General features: G+C 39.1%; 2 protein-coding genes across 2 annotated transcripts in view; both read right to left on the bottom strand.

The window, feature by feature from the left end:
* Nucleotides 1-1435: 1435 nt before the first annotated feature.
* Nucleotides 1436-9205, bottom strand: LOC119425938 (zinc transporter 2-like). Its single transcript, XM_037693493.1, has 9 exons — nucleotides 8987-9205; nucleotides 6842-6996; nucleotides 6596-6742; nucleotides 5018-5171; nucleotides 4710-4876; nucleotides 4523-4635; nucleotides 4147-4252; nucleotides 3923-4057; nucleotides 1436-1581 (listed from the first exon to the last, which is right to left on the bottom strand). The coding sequence occupies exons 1-9, from the start codon at nucleotides 9058-9060 to the stop codon at nucleotides 1436-1438; spliced, it is 1197 nt and encodes a 398-aa protein (XP_037549421.1). The 5' UTR covers nucleotides 9061-9205.
* A 6372-nt stretch (nucleotides 9206-15577) lies between these two features.
* Nucleotides 15578-16403, bottom strand: part of si:ch211-153f2.3 — a 2392-nt gene continuing 1566 nt past the window's right edge. The window contains exon 2 of the mRNA XM_037693134.1: nucleotides 15578-15862. Within this exon, the coding sequence (XP_037549062.1) occupies nucleotides 15740-15862 (123 nt within the window). The 3' untranslated portion in view covers nucleotides 15578-15739. The remainder of the gene's footprint in view (nucleotides 15863-16403) is intronic.

Raw genomic sequence — 16403 nt, 5'->3', positions numbered from 1 at the left:
ATATATATATATATATATATATATATATATATATATATATATATATAGATAGATAGATAATAAAGTACTACTTACTACTTGTACTACTATTCCTACTTTGTGGTTTTTCACTTATCGCAGGACTTCAGGGTACGGATCCCCCGCAATAAACGAGGAACTACTGTACTGTCTGTGTCCCAGTCCTCCACTTCAGAGCGTCATGTTTACAACACGGGGTGAAGTGTGTCCAGATTAACACAGATGCATTAAATCAGTCGGATTAAAGCGTCATCCTCTGTTCCAGAGTTTCACGTCAAAACAGGCGAACAGGATCAATGACTGACTTTGAGTTCACACTGGAGAGAAGGTGTAGGAGTTCAGCCTTTTTCCACAGCTTAAGATCACATGACGGTGCCAACCAGCCACACCTGGAGATCATCTCCCTTAATGAGAGGCTGGAGTTTAAGAGGCAGCAGAGGACTCCAATTCAACGCAGTTGCATTACTTGCCTTTGGTAGTATACTTCTGGCCAACTAACATTGTTCCTGAGTTTTGTGAAATTCTAATTACCGGTAGTACTTCTCACGTGTTGCAGTTTGATTCCAGTTGTTTTCTGATCTCCTTGTGAACTCCTCAGCTGTTTCCTCACCTTCCTGCCACTGCCCAACTCTGCTGGACTCCCCTTGGATTATTCTTCATACCCCTGGAACCTTTGGATGTTAACCCACGTGGCGCACCATTCTCCCAATCCACCTGGTCCCAGCTCTTTCCCATGCTTGTGAATTAATTTCCACTGTAAATAAAACACTGTTAATTTTCTACAATGAGTCTTTTAGAGTTGTTCCTTCACCCAATGCTCTCTGGGTTTGATTTAAACCTAACTGGAAGCAGTGCTGTTCGACATTAGTGGGCTGAGAAAACACGATCAATAAGATCACAGGTCACTTCTTTATAAAGATCCAGCAAACTACAGGATTTATACAATGGGACTTTTGACATTTCTTTGGCACATTTTGGGTTAAAAGGAAATGATCAGCCGAAAAGTGAAGGGAATTATTAAAAATATAAATAAATACAGAAATAAAGAGCACGATGAAGCAGAAAGTGAAGGAAAGGCGAAATAATCAAATAACATCATAATTCAAACTTGGACATAAGTTTATCAGAACATTATTAAAGGAAAAGTGGAACCATCAATATGCTCCGTTACACTGCCTGAAACAATAAAACACAAACAAAAGAGAATTGTAAGGACATTTTCCTTCAACATATATTCTCTTCATTAATATCAATATTTGTTCTAGTGTTAGAAGAGAAAATTAACAGATGTGGACTTTGATCAGGAAAACACTGATGATAAAAAAAAAAACACCTATGAAGAGTTGCAGTTCTAACAACACAACGTTAGGAATATATTAAAAAAAACACACATGCACTGTATTATTCAGCGAGATTTCTACTTCTGGGGGGTTTCACACAGCGTGCAGCCAGGCTTCAGGTCCGCCTGCCGCTCCATCTGGATGGTAACGGAGTGGAAGTTGAAGGAGGAGAAACAAGCCTGGGTCATTTCTCTCAGGACGGTCTGAGCATCAACGGAGTCATCTGAGGAGACAGAAAACCAAAACAAAGACGTTCTAAAGCTCGGTCGTGCCTAATTAAAACTGACGGAGTTTCAGTTTGTAGCAAAGATGAAAACACACAAAAAACATGTGATTTGGCTTTTTACTATTTTAGTAGAAGGAATAACCTGTTTTGACATTAGACTTTACTAGAATTAGTTCCAACTCTTTAGGCTTTTATTTTGGTAACTCCATAAATCTAAACTGTGGGTCATTTTTAGCTTAAATGTTGTTACAAGGTCGCTGTTGCTACTTTTAGGTTTTAGCCAGCCTTTGGATAACATTTTGTTGAATTTAGCGCACATATTACATTTAGCCAGTAGTGGAATGTAACAAAGTACAAGTATTTTGTTACTGTACTTAAGTACATTTTTATTGTATCTGTACGTTACTTAAGTAGATTTAAACGTGGGTACTTCTGACTTTTACTCCACTACATCTGTACTTTCTACTACACTACATTTCTATAATGCGTTGTGTTACAAGTTACATTCACGTTACGTTTCTTTTATATGTTCGTTAATTTGAAAGTTACCAATAGTGAGAGGAGAGTTGGTCCATTGAATCACTGCAAAGTGGACAGGTAACATTAGACCCATGCACCTTCAAGAAGAGCTGGGCCACTGACGTATCTTCTAGTATATACAGTATGTCATTGAGCTGGGCGCACCTGCAGCACCACAACACACCCAGAGAGTCAGCCAGAAGATACGCACCACCCATGGTCTTATTGAAAGATTATTGAAAGATTATTGAAAGATTAATGAAAGACTATTGAAAGGCTATTGAAAGACTATTGTAAGACTATTCAGTACAGCAGGACAGACTCTCTCTCTCCACAAAGAGCCAGACTGGACTCAAAAAACTTTGAAAACCAACTTCTTCTGAACTTGAACAATAAATTCTTGCCACAATATTAAAATGTGTCAGTTCATGGGATGTTGGGAGACAAGAGATGTCTCCACATGGCTCGACACACGGGTCCAAGTTCTGAAAATGGTGTCAGGAAGTTAAAATATTGTTCACTATTGACCCATTACAAGGTTGACTAGACAGTATTTTAAATAGAGTTTATGACAAAGTGGAGTTGAAATGATCAGTTATTCCTTTGTTAGATCTAATGCTCCTTTTTTCAGGCAGACAACTTTTACTTAAATGTTTTACTGCAGTTAAAATGACACCTTGGTTTTGCTTTGTGTTAAATAAAAACTTTCAAAGGTATAATCATTCCTCTTTCTTATTTTGATTATTGGCATTTAACTCTACATGTCATCCCTGAAATTCTGCTGCACAGAATCACAAGTCCAAGTGTGAACTGTGTCACAGAGTAAACACAATAAAAACATGTATTATCTGCAGCATTGTTCATTAAAATGGCTCAACACTATTAATGTATTACAGAAAATATACGTACAGTTGGTACGCTTAATAATATTATAGACCATTGCATAAGTAATACATTCAGCAAGTACTTTACTTTAATACTTAAAGTATTTTTAAAAGCAAGTACTTATTTACGTTTACTTAAGTAAAAACGTTAATGTGGTACTTCTACTTTTACTAGAGTACATTTTTGTCTGTTTATTTGTACTTTTACTTAAGTACAGTGTTTGAGTACTTTCTCCACCACGGCATTTATCTTTTTCTACTTTTAGCTATCTTTGTAACAATAAGTGAGCATTTTGCTATTTTAACTTTTAGCTAGCCATTTGCTATTTCTAGTAAACATTTAGCAAATTTTAGCTTTATGCTACATTTAAACTAACTTCTGCTACAATTGTCTAACTTTAGGTACTTTTCGTTTTTAGCTAGTGTTTGACTACTTTTATAGCCTTTTATTACTTCTAGCAGCCATTTTGCAACTTTTAGTTTCATGCTAAAAAAAAGCTACATTTATCTAACTTTTGTTGCATGTAATTTTTAGCTAGTGTTTTGCTGCGTCTAGCTACCATTTAGCAGCTTTTAGCTAACTTGTTGCCACATTTAGCTAACTTTTACTACATTTATCTTTCACCTAGTTTTGCTAATTAGCTTTCAACTAGCATTTAGCTACTTTTAGCTCGTAGGTAGCATTCTGCTTAATTTAGCTTTTACAACTGTTTCAACTTCTTTAGCATCACAGTTTTCTTTAACAGAAAATGTCATTCTTTGTGTTCTTCTAGTCTTATAACATATTAATGATCTTCAGCAGCTCGGCTCTCCTCAGCTAACTCCACACTCGTTTATGAATCAGGTTTATAAGAGGCACCAGATTCAAAAGTTGCATCACTCAGTGGTTGAATAATGTTCAAGGTGTCAGCAGAGAAAACCCGTCACTTTCCCACCTATAGCAACGTGTGTAGAGAGCACGGCCTGGTTCATGGTGAGGGCCCAGATGTAAAGGTTGTGGACCGCCGTGACCCCCTCTACCGCTAACAAACGGTCTCGCACCTCGCTGTACTTCACCCCCGACGGAGTGCCTGCGACGGAGACATATGAGAGAAGAACAAGTGAAAGTTTGAGAAAACCTTTAAGCTTTTGTAAAGATAAAACAAAATCACAGCCTCACCCTCCATCAGGACGAGAAGGATGTCTCGCATGATGGTGAAGGTGGTGCACAAGACCAGTATGGAGAACAGGAAGGTGCAGATCGGGTCGGCCATCTTGTATTCTGGCTGGAAGGGAGAACACAATGCAGGAATAAGGTGCACAACTTATTTTATTTAAAAAACAATTGTTTCAAAGAAATCCTCTTAAATGCAGCTGCAGAGAACAATCAGGGATTTTGGAATTTTAGCTGAAAGAAACTTGAATCTGTTACTGAGAAGAAAAATAATCAACACATTTTATTTTAAAACCCATAAACCTTTAGAAATAAAGTGTTTCTGCACCTCATAGCACATCTTTTATGTTTCTGAGTACAGATACAGAAACAGAGACGTTACCTTGAAGAAGATGATGATGGCACTAACTAGCACACTGACACTTTGCAGGAGATCTCCCATCACATGAACAAAAGCTGCTCGCACACTTGCATTGGCCTGCTGAGCCCTCTTACCTGACATTAAAGAAACAGAAATAATGTCAATATGGTGTTTATTTGAAACCATGTCCCAATATGATGGAACAAACCATGATCTGCATGACTTTGCTCCATGTTTATGCACTCTTCATTTGAGTAGATGCCATTTGATGTAAGCTTCTTTATTTTTTCTTTCTTTGGACTGTGACTGTGTCCATGTGAACTCAGCCCACCATGACTGTGGCCGTGGCCAGACTGATGAAGGGTGACCGCCATTCTGTTGAAGAAAAAACGCACTAAGATACAAAGCTTATGACAGCAACCACAAAGATTTAAGGGTCAAGAACTCCTATGTGATAAATTATTAACCCTATTGATAAAGATCAGTTTAAATGATAGATGAGTCTGTTTGACTCACATAATATTGGCCACCACAGCACAGCCTGAGGTAACGAGCATAATTTCACCCTCAATGGTGTAGTCGTCACTAATGAGCCGCTCCACAGCCAGATAAACCAACACTCCTGTGACCAACCAGATGGTAAAAACTGACAGCAGCGCACCCATGATTTCTGAAAAGATATGAAGACAATAAAAATAAAAATAACCAGTTGTTTCGTGTTTTGTTCAGTAACAGTGATTTCAGTTTGAGTTCAACTGAAGATGTTCAACATGATCATTTAATTTTTTAATATTGTGTCACTCTTGTTTAGATTTTCTAGCTTGAAATATTATTCATAAACATTAACACATAATAGCATAGGCTATTTGTATTTTACTTTGACAAACTATTTATGTAATGGCTATGCTAAAATTTAAAATGGTTACTTGGCTGCTCTATTTATATTCAGCACTTTGGTTGGCCTTGTTGCTGTTTTAAGTGCTTTATAAATAAAGTGGTATGGTATGATATTGGTATGGTGTGGTATGGTATGGTATGGTATTGGTATGGTATGGTATGGTATGGTATGGTATGGTATGGTATGGTATGATATTGGTATGGTATGGTGTGGTATGGTATGGTATGGTATGATATTGGTATGGTATGGTATTGGTATGGTATGGTATGGTATGGTATGATATTGGTATGGTGTGGTATGGTATGGTATGATATTGGTATGGTGTGGTATGGTATGGTATGGTATTGGTATGGTGTGGTATGGTATGGTATTGGTATGGTATGGTATGATATGGTATGATATTGGTATGGTGTGGTATGGTATGGTATGGTATGATATTGGTATGGTGTGGTATGGTATGGTATGGTATGGTATGGTATGGTATGGTGTGGTGTGGTGTGGTGTGGTATGGTATGGTCAGTCATGTAATATAACTCATTTGGTTATGAGACTTTTCAACTGGTCATTTTCTTTCAAATAAATTACTGGTAAAAACAGTAAGAAAGAAAGTAAGTTGATAGCTAGTTATTATAAAAGCTGGTTAGCTTAATGGCTATTTTGCAAGTTAGCTCAATGGCAAGTTTGCTAAAAAGCGGGTTCACTTAAAAGCCAATATGCTCAATAGTTAGTGTTACACCAAGTTTGCTCAATGGCTTTTCAGTTCAAAGCAAATTAGCTCAATAGCCAGTTAGCTTAATAGCAAGTTACCCTGATTAGCTTTGTGGCTTGCTAGTTCAAAAGAAAATTAGCTTGACAGATAGTTTGCTTATTTGACCCTTTTACAGTAGTGTGCATGATCAGTTGATATTTTATGATGCATTGTGGTCTAAATAGTTTCATGTCTACTTTTGGTTTGAAATACACTTACCAGTAATCTAAACAATGTTCATATCATGACGTTAGTATGGAGAGATCATGCCTCTCCTGTTTTAGCTTCTCTCCACTGGCTCCCTGTCAGAATTAAATCCAAAACGGTATGGTATGGTATGGTAATGGTATGGATTATGATGGGAAAAGCTGTTTTAACATATCTCATTAAATTCAGGGGTATTTGACCAGTCAGTGTAAGCTCCTGTGCATCCCGCGGTTCTGTGTACCTGCACGGTGCCAGCCATAGCTGAGTTTTTGTGTGGCGGGTTTCGAGGAGAGCCAGAGGGAGAACAAGCTGATGATGAAGCTGGTTAGGTCCGTCAGAAGGTGGGCTGCATCCGTCATCACTGCAAGACTTCCCGCCAAATATCCACCTGCAGAAAAAAAAAAAAGGAAAATTATTTTATTAATTGGTCATTTCATTCCTGAAATGACAATTTGAAACTGATGAAAAATAAAACTGCATGACTTACCGACGATCTCACCGACCATGAAAAGCAAACAGATGACAGAAACCACATATAACCTCCGTCTGGCATTTTTCTTCTCCGTCTCTCGTTCCGCCTGTGCGCGGCTGTTGTCGTGGCAGTGCTTGGCATCTTTCTGCCACTCTTCATCGTTTGGCACACTGCACATGTAAAACAAAACGCACAGTTTGCGCAGTGAATAGCAAAGCTACACAATGGGTAAAAAGTTGTGTAACTACAGCTTTTCAATTTGTATTAAGTCCATGTTTGTGCCCCTGAGTAACACAGAGATTAATCTGGTCATTATATTAAAAGTTATTCATTGCAAAGTACAAAATCATATATAAAAAATAAAAAATTGTATCCTGAACTATGTCAAATGGGACAGTTTGAAAGAGTTGACTCCGGTAGTTTTCTGGATATGTGACACGAGTTGGGAAATAAAGTCTAAATGAGTTCAGACAGCAAAATAAATTTAAATGTTGAGATTTGTGTAAAGATCCATCCACAAAGACGCCATAGCAAACCTGATAGCTAAAATAGCATTTAATAATCCTAATCTGCCTTTAAAACCCAAGTCTTCTAACAGATTGGTCTTTAGAAGCAATCCTTTAAGGTATAAACCTTTCTTTAAAAACAAACCATTTGTCAGTGCCATAGCACTGGGAAATCCCTTTGTATAATGTTTGGAGTCATCGTGAAGCTCAGAGTTTTCCCTTTTTAAATATAGGGCTGTAATTCCTTGTCCTTTGACAAACTATAAATCTTTTTAAGCTTCTAAGATAGAGATTTTGAAATAGAAACAGGTAAATATAGAAAAAAAGCCCGGCTCATTGTGATTCATTTTGATAATACATATTTTTAGTTACTTTGGCTGTTTTTGTAGGTACCTAAACAGTTTTGGTGTTAAGGTTGGAAATAGTGTATCTGCGTCAGTGCCTCTTTCCTGTGGGGTCCCACAGGGCTCGATTCTTGGACCCCTTCTGTTTTCACTCTATCTGCTCCCTCTTGGGTCTATCCTGAGGAAACATGGTCTTTCATTTCATTGTTATGCTGATGATTGTCCAATTTATCTGCCCTTAAAACCTAACAGTTCTTTCTCCATTCGCCCTCAGTTAAAATGTTTTGATGACATCAAGGCATGGATGGCTTCAAATTTTTTAAGTTTTAATGATTAGAAAACTGGTCATGAAGTGTCCCAGAACTAAACACTGTTCCAGAGTCAGAAAACTGGTTTTTAGAGTATTTAACCTTCTAATTGAGTCAAATTTGGATTTTCTGTTTTGAAAATTACAATATCTGACTAAGAGTCAGATTTAAACTAATATACTAAGAAATTCAGAGTTTTTATGAAGTGGATTTACTAACTTTATACGTCAAATCAGAGCTAATCTGATGCCATCGTCATTTTTTAACTCAGTTTTTGATCTTTTTCTGCACACGAGGGGTTGTTAAATTCAGAGTTTCCTTCAAAAAGACAAACAAAAATAGCAACAGAAGTGACAAAAAAAAGGACAAACTTTTGCAGAAAATGAGCATTTCATCAATCTGGTTTAGTTCCAAACACTTTGGGTAACTTTAAACTTCAGTGTGGATTCAGATCTGACATATGTTTTCAGAAAATACTTCATAATTTGACTTTAAAACATTTTTTATTTAGACACTCATCTTCCAGGACTAATTTAAACTCACCCTAATGAAAGTAATTTCTACTAAATAAATATTGAATGCCTTTTTCTTCACCTCCAATGTGTTTTAACAGTTAAAAGTTACTTTTTTTTTTCATTTAAGCGGCAGATAAATTAAGATTTTATTAATTGTTTTAAGGATATCTCTAAACTGCTAGATTTTGGATTAACTAAAATTAATTAACCGTTTAGAACTGTGCATGCTGTTTAACCCAGTTTGACTCCTTTTGGCGATTAATCAGATGATAAACTGCCAGATTAAATCAGATTAATGAGATGCAGGTTTGCACTCAGTTTTAATCCCATCAGGTCCGTGTGGAAAACCCACAGGAGTGAGAGCACAATCAGCTGAGAACATCTGAACTTCTTTATGGGTGCAGCTCAGTCACTACATGTCCAGTAAATACAAATAATAAAGATTTAAGTTACATTTTAAGGAACAAACCTTGATTTTGTGTCTTACCTTCCAGGGAGTGTATAAATCTTCTTGGGTTCTGTCACCAGGTGGACTTCCTCTGGATTCTTGCTCTTAAACATCACTGATGTCTTGAATAAAACAATAAATTAAAAATAAATAATTCAAACCCAAACGTTTGCTCCTTCAGAGGAACCGCTGGACTCTTCCTCCAGATGTGTTGTCTCCTGTGATGGATGCAGAGGTTTGCACCCATCCTGCCTGATGATGAGGATGAAGATGATGGGTGCAAACCTTGCTGCAGCCGTGTGACTCTGCACCGTGTGCAAAGGTTCTGGGAAGTGGACCGGACCCGAACTCTGCAACATGAAAGTTGAAAGAAAGAAAAAAAAGATGAGGGGAAACACCCGGAGTGACTTTAAAAAGCGAGATCTGGCTCCTTTTCTGAGGTTTTACCTCTGGTTTATTGGGTGCTGAAGGTTCTGGGGGGTTCTAACTTCACACCGACCAGAACTAAAGACCCAACCTCCTCCACAGAACCGGCTGCAGAGGGCCCTCATGTGATCACATCGGTTCTTTGACCAAATTAACTCTGTGTGTTGTTATATAAATGGCCACCAGGGGGCGACAGCCAGTCGCACTACAGCTTCATAGACTGAGAAGTTCAATGTGGAAATTAGAGAAAGATAAATTTAAAATATAAAGAAATGACACCCAGAAGGTGCAGACCAGCCATCTGCATCCACCGATGAAGTACAACACGAGAGCGATCATGTTTTTGCATCCGTCTTTGTGTGTTTTCACACTTGGTCTGCAAACTTTACAGTTAAAAACGCCATTCATGTCCCAAAATAAAATCAAACGTCATCAAAATCTAAATAAAATGTGTCAGGAGCAGAAAAACGTGCTAAAATTATGCTCATCAACTGGTGGCCCGTGGGCCACTTTGAGTTTGTTGGAAGGAGGCTGTCCCGGCCCACAGGTGGTGACAGAAAAATAAAAATACAAATTTCAACAGTTTGTTGGTATTTTTGTTACATTTTTGTACAATAAAATACTACGTTCATGCAAAGAAGAAATTTAAAACAATGTATTTTATATCAATTTTGAGTAAATAAAAAAACTATGCAGGCCTATGTGAGTCCACATTTATTTATGGAAATATTTTGCATCCCATTTAAAAGTAAAAGAAAAAACATATAATTAACCATTTAGTCCAATGGGTCAAAATGACCTACATGTCTAGTTTTAAAACTGAGGCATTGTGGGTACTTTTGACCCAAGGGATGCATGAGGGTTAAATTAAATAACATTTTGGCCTGTTTGTTGAGTATGTGACTTGTATTTCTTTTAAATTTTTAAAGGTATTTCTTAATATTTCTAGTGGATTTGAGAGCAAAACATTAATGCAGGAAGTTGGGTTGTAGTGGCTACCAAACTATTAGCGTGATCTAATGAACACGCTTCACTCCTTTTATTCAATTTTTCTAACACATATTTGCCAAAAATTAAATTAAAGTCTGCTTCTTTGAATTTGGAATGCCCCCTTGAGGTCCTCAGGTGGAGGAGTTCAGGTATCTGGGCGTCTCATTCACAAATAAGAGCCATCTACAACAGGTAAGATACTTATTATTGAAGTGTTACTTGTCTTGATTTCAGTGCTGATGGAAGCTCAGTTCTATAAAATGTTTTTAAGGGAAGAAGTGAGATATTTGGACTCTGAGGGGGAAAAGAAGTGACCTTTTGTTTTCATTAAAGGCCCTCAAGTTGGAGCCAGTTCGGCTCTAAAAATAGTTTTTGGGTCTATTTTGGTTGGAGCAGCAGAACGGCGTCTTGTGTCCCGTTGCCACGGGCTGCGCCGGCAGAAGAAGACGGCATGAGAGCCGTTAGTTCCACGCGGCTGTCCACACTGTTCTCCAGACCGAACTCGCCAAACAAAAAAACGGACCAGAGCTCACTGGAGCTCTTGTGTCTCCTGAGACATGAAAGTGCTGTCGTCACGGCAACCACCAGCCTCCTCCCATCCTCTCCCGATCATTATGGAGCGTGTGCATTTGATAAAAGGCCTCGAAGAGCGGTAAACAACTCCAGCTGAGGCCTCTGACGTCTGAGCAGCTCCGCCACATTCGCCTGCCAGGTGACGACACTCGGCTGATTGAGCCTAAAAGTCGCCGGGGTAAAGATTGAGAGACACGTCAAAGGAAAGGGAGGTGCACATATGAAAGAGGAGACAGAGTTCCTCATAAGTCCTGAGAGCTTCCACTGACGGAAGCAACAGACCAAGCTGCAAAACGACACACCAGAAGGTGTAGAAGGGACCCGCTCAGGACGATGGAGGTGGTCCTAACCAGGCTGAGGGACTTCTCTTGCAGGACCTCCACCTTTGACGACAACAAACAGGAAGAGCAGCGTTTGTGGCGGGACCCTCAGAGTCAAACTCCCCACCTCAGAGGAGGAGGCCGACTGGACATAGAGAGCGCTCTGGCCTGGCTGAGGATGGAGCTGGTGAGACTCGGACTTCATGATCTTTACATCGGTTTTTTTAGACACTAAACATTTCAGTAAACTGTGAAAAAAACACTCAAAGCCAAGTCGTTAATGCCCGCACAGGCATCTATGTCATGTTAGTTAAGTAATACTTTAATTATACTTGATATTATGACAAAACTAACAGAATAGTTTGAGTTATTTAAATTGTTTGTGCATCAAATAAGCTAAAAAAATACTTTTAAGACTACGAGTTTCACTGTACGAACATTAAAGAAGGGGTTAGTTTGCTTTAAAATGGACACTTTAAGTCTCAAAGGATTTGTTGATTTGCTTTTTTTTTTTTTTTTTTTTATGTCCAGAGGACCAGATTTAACATTTTTAGATTTTTCTACCTGGATTATTGAGCATGCATCAGGATATCTCAAAGGACAATTTCTGCTTTTTTAAGTGGAGATCAGTGGAATAACTGATCAGTCACTGTCTTACCTGCAGTAGATAGCAGTCAGCTCAATCTCATTTAGGAGAATCAGAGAGAATATACTTAAGACTCCTTTTTTTAAAAAGGTGACCCAAAGAAACTTTAACTCTCCGGTTTGTTTCAGGCGTTCTGCTCTGCAGTTTGTGCAGAAAATAGAACAAACCCGACCGTTAACACAAAAAGTAACTGAACAGACGCTGACACATGGAACCGGAAGCTGCCGCGGTTTTTGTGTAAATAACCAATTTTTATACAAATAAACATTTTACGGTCGGTTGAGCTGAACCAGTGTGAGAACTGGTGTGTTGCTTGTCACCACTGGGTTTTTCTGGCTCCTACACACCTGTCCCCTAATCACCCCAGGTGTCCCTCACTGTCAATCACAGGTGCTCCTATTTATTCCGTGTCTCGTCCTCTTCTCATCGTCCTCTTTGGCGTCACGTCCTGTCTCCGTGTCACCTCATCGTGTGGATGTAAGTTTGTGATTTGTGTCGTTTAAATAAATATCGTTGCTTTATTATTCCTGAGTCCTGCCTGCGTCATGACAACCAGGAATGAAACCTATTGGACCTCTGGACGTTTTTGTGTCTGAGACTTTTCTCCTTGTTGTTGTTACAACCTCAGTTTTTGTGAAAGCGACATTTCCGTGAAAAGAGGCTGAGCGTGCGCACGTCTGTGACTCTGCAGAGCTCGTGCGTTCGTTGCCGTTTTTCAGGTCGTCACGGTAACCAAAGCATCTCGAGGAGCTGAACAGAAGCAGAGACGTGTGTTTCTGAAAACCGAGGCCGGCGCCTAGTTTGATGGAAATCAAGTTTATTTCTGACCACACTGATGAGCTCATGGCTAGTCTGACTCGTGCCAAAACTCTCGTGTAAACAGTGGCAGCAGCAGCTAGCTGTTTCACTCCTGGCAGGGATTCATATTTCTGCTTTAATAACTGTAATGTGAAGCTGACGGTGGTTTAAAGAAGCTTCTGACCCACAAAATGACAAAGACCTGGAACCCCAAATATCCCCGGGTGAACCACGCAAACATGGCTAAAAGGTAAATAAGTCGCAGAATAATGTCCAGTTAAATAGATTAAACTTGTATTATACAGCCCACTTGTGACAGTTTCTTTTAATTATTTGTAACAATTATAGTGAAACACGGTACGAGTCATTTTTTAAGTTTTGCTTAGCTTCCAGAAAACATCTCAAGACCCTTAACTTGGTCCTCAGTAGGGTCATGACCCTAGCTTTGGAAAACACCGGCATGAGGGTTTAAAAATATCCTTTTTCCTGAAATGCAAAACATTTTGAGGTTGATGTTTTAAGACAGGGGCAATTTGTTTTGGTTTTGCTCACTCACATCATCAATCCTGTCAGAATTTAACGAATTTTTCAGACCATAAGGCGCAGTTAAAACCCTTTAATTTTTGTCACAAATCAACAGTGAGCCTTATATATTAATTCTGGTTGTGCTTAATGACCTCGAACCAATTTTATGAGGTTATTGTGAATAAGTTGAATGAAGTTTGACTTATCTGTTTTAGTTTTGCTTAAGGCACCTTATAATCCGAAAAATACAGTAACTAAATTTTCCCAAACTGAGGCCGTTCGAAGAGCTATCTACAGCAGGTAAGATATTTATTGCTCAGCACTTCAAAAGAGCTTAAGTACGATCCCTTTAAGGTGCGTTGTGTCTGTTAATCTTGTTGCATCGTGCTCATCAGCAAAAGGTTTTATTTGTCTTCTAACGATTTTTACGTTTTCATTCTGAACGATGCTTAAAATATTTACAAACTTTTTACGTTAAGATACGAGTAAAACGAGTAAGGCACAGACAATCAGACCTAAACTTGTTCATGTTTCTTCAAAGACAGAAGGAACGGTGCAGGAAACAAAGACAACTCTTTTTTTTTGGAGACTTTCATTCCCAGAGTCCAGCTCTGTGTTTGAAAAGGCCTCAGATTTGGATTAATGATGTGGAGTTTGCCCCCCCCCCAAAAAAAAAAAAAGGTTCACGTTTCACATCTCAATCCTCGAAGCATCAACAAAAGCAATAAGAACCGTCATCTTTCAGCCGGCGCGGACTCTGGACGGAGCTGTAATTAACACAGAAAAGAAATGCAGATCAGGCCTCGGGCCTTTTGTTCAACACATTCCTGAGTCCACGGACTCAGGACTTGGACTCTGAGTTCAGAACACGCTTGTGATTAAAGTGAGGGATGTAAACGAGGAAAGTAGGAAAATCCTGAAACATTTGAAAGAAAAAACGTCTGCGTTGATCTGGACTGATGTGTTTTGCACAAACTAAACCGGAGCGTCTGTGTGCAGATGGAGATGCGGTCCCAGGACCAGGCTCTGATCCGGCAGCTGATGGAGCTGCACTCCGGCATCCAGGAGCTCAGTCAGGAGCTGTCCGAGGAGGAAGAGGAGGGCAGCTCCTGGGATTCTGGGAGCGAAGACGGAAGCGGCAGCTTCACATTCGGAGGATTCTGTCAGAAGACGCCTCGGCCTTTTTACTCGAGGGGTCTGCCTGGAAAAGCGCAGCACAGGCGGAGCTCTGTGCCGTGAAAATGCATTAAAACGAATTAATCTCGTCTTTTTCTAATAATAGAAAACAAACAATAAATATTTTAATGTATGAAACAATGTTTTGTTTTATAAAAATGCCATTAGTGACTCAAAAAATACAATAGTCTAATGCAGATGAGAAATGTACCTAAAAATGTTTTTTTTTAAATTAAACGCTTGTTTTGATGAGTTTTAGTGTTTTACATCATTCAGCTCCTTCAGAGCAATTTTTATTTTACAGTTTTTTTTACTTCAAACTGATCAAATTTGTAGATAATTTGCTCTAAAAGTTGCATATTTTGTTGGATTTGTGCAGAGCATGGCTGTAATTTTCCTGCAGGCTGATCCCCTCGTTGCTCTTTTTAAAGATTTTCAGACTCTAATAATTTCCGTCATGTAGCGAGAGCCGCTGCTGTCTCGTAGAGCGACAAACTGATTTACAATCACGCCATCGTGTCATTAATTAAAGGTTCCTGATTCGAACAGCATATAAATAACCTGTACAGTAGTCCCTCGCTACTTCGCGGTTCGTTTATCGCGGATTCGCTCTATCGCGTTTTTTCAAAGTAAGATTGGACGTGACACACAATTGGCATGGGATTTTTGTTTAAAATAAATTATTTTAAATTATTTAGCACCTGCTGTACCTTTGTGCAGCCCACACTGCAGGATAAGCTTCCTCCTGCAGCTGATCAGCTGATCTCCATGCAGAGCGGAGAAGTGGGCGTGGCCAAGAGCGCTTGCAGATGGCAAAGAGCAGAGGAGGCAGAGAGCTGAAGTCATGACATTCTGTGCTCTTTTAGAGCGTTTAGAGTTTAGAAACATTGTTTAGAATATTGCAAGAGTGTGAGAAGGGTTTAAAACACCTTAATATATATAAATACTAAAATAAACTACTATTGACTTGTACTACTATCCCTACTTTGTGGGTTTTCACTTATCGCGGGGTTTAATATCCACAGCGATAAACGAGGGACTACTGTAATCAGTTCAGTTTAAGCTTTTATTGAGTAACATTTGAAAAATAAGGTATATAGTTTTATATAAGGCATAGTTTGTTGGCTCAATAAAGATAAAATAAGGAAAAAATGAGTTGCACATTTTATTATTTGTCTCATTATTAGATCCATTTAGTTGTGATGCAGCTGCTTTATTTAGTTCTGAATCATTCATTTAAAATAAAAGGTGCGCTGTCGTTTTATTAGTAGTTGTTTCTTCATCCTCCACGGATTTCCTCGGTCAGTTAAGTCCCAAAGAAGCAGTGTGACGGACGTCTTACTGCTGGTCGTCCCCCTCTGCGTCCACAGCCCCGAAACTCTCCCTCCTCAGTCTTTGGATCTCGGAGCTGAGCCCCAGCAGGGTCTGAGCCAGCTGGAGGTCCTGGCTGCGCATTTCCATCTGCAGGACGGTGGAAGCTCAGAGTTAGCATCGTGACGAATGATAGACGAGGAGAAAATGTGTTGTAATCAGGCTGTTTTTAAATGAAATCAGAATGCAATCATTTGTAAATGAACTCTTTCTTTGCTCCGTAGAACATAATAAACTTCTCAGAGGTTGAAAGTAAGAAATTACTGTTGAAAAAAATGGAAACATTTTAAATTTAGTGACAGAAACAGACCTTATAGACGTGGGGCTGTAAAAGTTAGGCTCAGTTCACACGACAATGATTCGGACATTTGTCTGCACGACAACAGCAATCATTTCCACTGACCCAGAAATGTTTAGGTCCAGGTGTCAGAGTGAAAGCTTCTGGTGTGAAATTGCACACGTGTGTTTTGAACGGCTGCATTTATTCTGCACATGTGAGGAAATGAACAGTATCAACAGTGGATACGAGAGTGCTGTTTGTCCTGCTCGCTCTTTTCAATTTACCAAAGTCTCTCACGCAGAACATGTATGTGCTACACCGTCCCTTGGGTCAGCCGAGGACTCGTTTATA

This window comes from Nematolebias whitei, chromosome 19 (assembly GCF_014905685.2).
Source record: "Nematolebias whitei isolate Nwh7 chromosome 19, NemWhi1, whole genome shotgun sequence".
Classification (NCBI taxonomy): domain Eukaryota; kingdom Metazoa; phylum Chordata; class Actinopteri; order Cyprinodontiformes; family Rivulidae; genus Nematolebias; species Nematolebias whitei.
The sequence above is the reverse complement of the archived record's forward strand: the minus strand, read 5'-3'. Positions and strand labels throughout refer to the sequence as shown.

Bases quoted from the DNA above. Each gene is read 5' to 3' on its own strand.
- LOC119425938 (XM_037693493.1), bottom strand. From the start codon at position 9,060: ATGTTTAAGAGCAAGAATCCAGAGGAAGTCCACCTGGTGACAGAACCC. The intron at 4,636-4,709 runs GTTTGTTCCATC...CTTTAATGTCAG, and splicing joins GCAAAGTCATGCAGATCATG to GTAAGAGGGCTCAGCAGGCC. The intron at 1,582-3,922 runs GTGGGAAAGTGA...CTGTCTCCTCAG, and splicing joins CTCTACACACGTTGCTATAG to ATGACTCCGTTGATGCTCAG.